The following is a 4,096-nucleotide window of genomic DNA, read 5'->3' on the forward strand; positions in this document are numbered from 1 at the left end:
AAACACACAAGACAAACAACAGAATAGGGGGCCAGGCTATCCACACTCAAGGCTTCTTTCCATCATTCAAGTGATGACAGTCCTCCAGCAAGGCATCATCCCCTGAAGGATCATAATGTGATAAACAGTTCCACCAAACTGTGAAGAAACATTTCAAATACTATAAATGTCTGGGAAGTTTCTCATTTAAATGACCATAATTAACTACCCATCTCCATATTTCTCTGATTCAAATAAAGGAAGCTCAAAGTTCTCTCCTAGAAATGGATGTCTTCGTTACAATTCACTTAAACTGGGGAATGATGTTCCTTATTCAGACCACTGCTGGAATCCTTGGCAATACCTTCCTCTTTCATCAGTATAACTTCCCATTTTTCACTACACAGGTGATGCGACCCAGGAACTTGATTCTCAATCAGCTCATTGTAACAAACAACTTGGTTCTTCTCTCCAAAGGGATTCCTCAAACATTGACCACTTTGGGGTTGGCACCTTACTTGGGGGATGCTGGGTGCAAATCCATTCTCTACTTGTACAGAGTGGCCAGAGGTGTCTCCCTCATTACTACCTCCCTCCTCAGTGGCTTTCAGGCCATTAAGCTTCACCCTAATACCTCAGGGTGGCTGAGCCTCAGAATTAGTTCCTCAGAGTGGATTGGCACCTGCTGTTTCCTTTGCTGGATGCTGCAGCTCATAGTCAACATCCATGTACCAAATATTGTAAGTGCCACACAGAATAGTAAAAACCTGACTTCCAAAGGACTCCACAGATACTGTTCCACCGCCGGGCCTGAGAGTTTCATTTTCTTTGTAGCAGGAGTGATTTTACCCCTGAATGATATAATGTGTCTGTTCTTCATGGCCTGGGCAAGTGGCTCCATGATCCTTGTCCTACACAAACACAAACAACGAGTCCAGTACATCCATAGCCATAACCTATCCTCAAAGTCTGCCCGTGAAGACAGAGCCACACGGACTATCCTGCTCCTGGTGACCATGTTTCTCTCCTTTTACTCTCTATCTTCCATCTTATCACTTTGCATAACCCAGACCGAGAACCCAAGCCACTGGCTGCTAAACACCTGTATACTGATGTCACTTGGCTTCCCAACACTCAGCCCCTTTGTATTCATTTGCACTTATTCTCATACTTCTCGCTGTTGCTTCATTTCTAATATAAAGGAAAGACAAAATCCACCTACGGTCTTAGCATTTTAATCTTCTTTGAGAACATGTGCCCTTTTATGTAGTCTCCTTTTCCTAATATTTATAGACTTATATTTTTATTTTCATGCTTGCTTAACTATAAAAAACTTTGTAATATGATATTAAATAAAAAGGTAATTTTTGTTTCTTGTTGCTGGTCTCTAAACATTGTTTAAAAAGTAAACAAATGCATATTCATTTCCTCAAAATTCCATATATATTTTTTATATAATCCTGTGATGTTCCCACTCTTGATCCTAAAGCATTGGACTTGGAATACAAGCATATCCTCAGCTATTTATCAACTTAGGTCTGAATTTAGGTAAAGTAGACCCTAGCTTCAAATCCGAGTACAATTTATTTTTCCCCTATATTGATTCTCCCCTTCTCACCCCCAGCTCTGCAGCAGAACATCTGTGGCACCCATGCCTATCCCTCTGTTTCTATACCCTGTCAATTCCACAAATCTCCCTAGTTCAACTTTTCCCTCTCCAGGTATAGCATTGTTGCAGTCACAAACTGCAGTACACAATTTAAGCCAACCTAGGGGTACTTATGCTTATGCAGGGCAACACTAAGTTGGAGAGAGATTCACACCTATGGGAATTTGAATGAAAATGGTTCACATGTAGTAGCACTATTAGGAGATATGGCATTCTTGGAGTAAGACTGAATTTGGAGGAAGTGTGTTATTGTGACAGGGTTCTGAAGCTTCACATGCTTCAGCCAATGTCTGTAAGTCTGCCTTCCTGCTTCCTTCAGATTCATTTGTAGACCTCTCAGCTATACTTTCCACACCATACGTTCCTTAATGCAGCCATACTTCCACACTTGATCACAATGTACTAAGCCTCTGAATGTATCTCAGTGAAATGTTTTCATTGAAATGGATTGCCATGGTCATGATATGTCTTCACAGCAACAGAAATTTTAAGGGAACACTTCTCCTTCTGCTCCTTTTGGTCCAATTCCCCCAGTCTCATCCCCACCTCCATGGCAGAAAATCTGCTGTAGTATTCCCTTCCACTCTCACCTGATCTGAAAGGTAAAAACAAAGATCTCTCTTAAACATCTTTCTCCAAATTCATCCAACTTCTGAGCTGCCAAAATCTTCTGGCATTCACTAGACACACACCAGATTAACTAGGCATGGAGACAGGTCTATAAGCAGTTTCCTACCAATCAGAAAAAGGCCACCACTCTCTCCTAACATCCAAGGTGAAACCACAGACCAAGGAACAATTGAATCTCACAAGAGAAACACTACCTGATATCACTTGGACCTGCAACAATCCAAATAACAGATGTCTAGGCTTCTGTGTTAAATCTGAATCAGGAACAGAGAAGAAAATATGTGTACAATAGCATCTTAGAACCCTCGCACAGGAAAGTTGCACAGATGGCCATGGAAATCTGTAGCTGTTGGGGGTGATGTGGTGGGGGACATCTCCTGAATGCAAAAGAGACTAAGATAAAGGTGGAACACAGGAATCTATGGGTGATTCAGTATACTGGGCATATGAAACCTGAAGAGGTTACTTCTTGTCGCCAGGCAGGAACCCCAGTGAAGCAATAGACAGACACCAAATTTGCCTACAAAATTGTCAACCCAATTTTATTTATTTATTTATTTATTCATTCATTCATTCATTCATTCATTTATTTATTTATTTTTCAGAGCTGAGGACCGAGCCCAGCGCTCTACCACTGAGCTAAATCCTCAACCCCCCAAATTTATTTTTTTTGGGATATATAGGCACAAGAGATGGAGTAGAGATTGACAGAATAGCCTACCTATAACTAATCAAATGAACATCCATCACATGGGCAAATACCACTCTCTGTCAGAATTAATGATGATCTATTGTGCTTCCAGACAAGAGAATGTTGTTCTCTAAGAGACTCTATCCAGCAACTGACTCAAACAGATATAGAAACCCAAATCCAAAGATTGGTTGGAGCTTGGGGACACTTATGCAAGGGTAGACAGAAGGTTTGTGGTGCCAAAGGAGAAAGAAACTCCACAGGAAGACCAACAGAGTCAATTTACTTGGACCCTTCAGTTTCTAAGAGTCTAAACCACTGATTAAAGGATGAACACCAGCCAAATCTAGGCATCCCCATGCACGTATAGCAGATGTGTGTCTTGATCTTCATGTGGTTCCCAAACAAATGGAGCAGGGTCTATCCCAAAAGCTGTTGCCTGTACATGGGATATGTTCTTCTAGCTGACCCACCTTGTCTGGCTTCAGTAGTAGAGGAAGCCCCTATGCTCACAGACACTTGAGGTTCCAGGGTAAGGGGATACCCATCTGCTCAGAGGAGAAGGAAAGAGTAAATGAGGGAAGGATTGTAGGAGAGAGTGGCTTGGATATGGGCAGTCAGCAGTATGTAAAGTGAATAAGTAAAAAATAAAATTTAACAATAGAAAATGAACAAATCAATCCAAGACACGAAGATAAAAGTAGAATCAATTTGAAAGTCTCTGAGGATGTTCAGGAATTGAAAAATGTTACCAATACATTGCAAGAGATGGAAGACAGAATCTCAAGTGTTGAAGACTCTGTAGACAAAACATATAAAATGGCCAAAGAAAATGTTAAATGTAATTTTTTTCTGATATACAATGTGCTAAAAATTTGTGACAATATCAAGAGATGAAATCTAAAAGTAATAGGAATAAAGGAAGGAAAAGCCTAGGTCAAAGGCAAAGAAAATGTTTTTAACCAAATCATTGAAAAAATAATATCCAAAGGAAGAAGATGCTTATTAAGGTGCAAGAAGATTACAGAACACATAAAAGATTGAACCAGAAAAGAGTGTACCCTTGTTACATAATCAAGACACTAATTGTACAGAATGGAGAAATACTATTGAAAGCTTCAGTAGAA

At 40.2% G+C, this 4,096-nt stretch overlaps 1 protein-coding gene across 1 annotated transcript; it reads left to right on the forward strand.

Moving 5' to 3' along the window:
* The first annotated feature begins 263 nt into the window (after positions 1–263).
* Vom1r51 (vomeronasal 1 receptor 51) lies at positions 264–1,217 on the forward strand. Its single transcript, XM_039097311.1, has one exon. The coding sequence runs from the start codon at positions 264–266 to the stop codon at positions 1,215–1,217; it is 954 nt and encodes a 317-aa protein (XP_038953239.1).
* Positions 1,218–4,096: the final 2,879 nt, after the last annotated feature.

Source organism: Rattus norvegicus, chromosome 1, assembly GCF_036323735.1.
Source record: "Rattus norvegicus strain BN/NHsdMcwi chromosome 1, GRCr8, whole genome shotgun sequence".
NCBI lineage: Eukaryota > Metazoa > Chordata > Mammalia > Rodentia > Muridae > Rattus > Rattus norvegicus.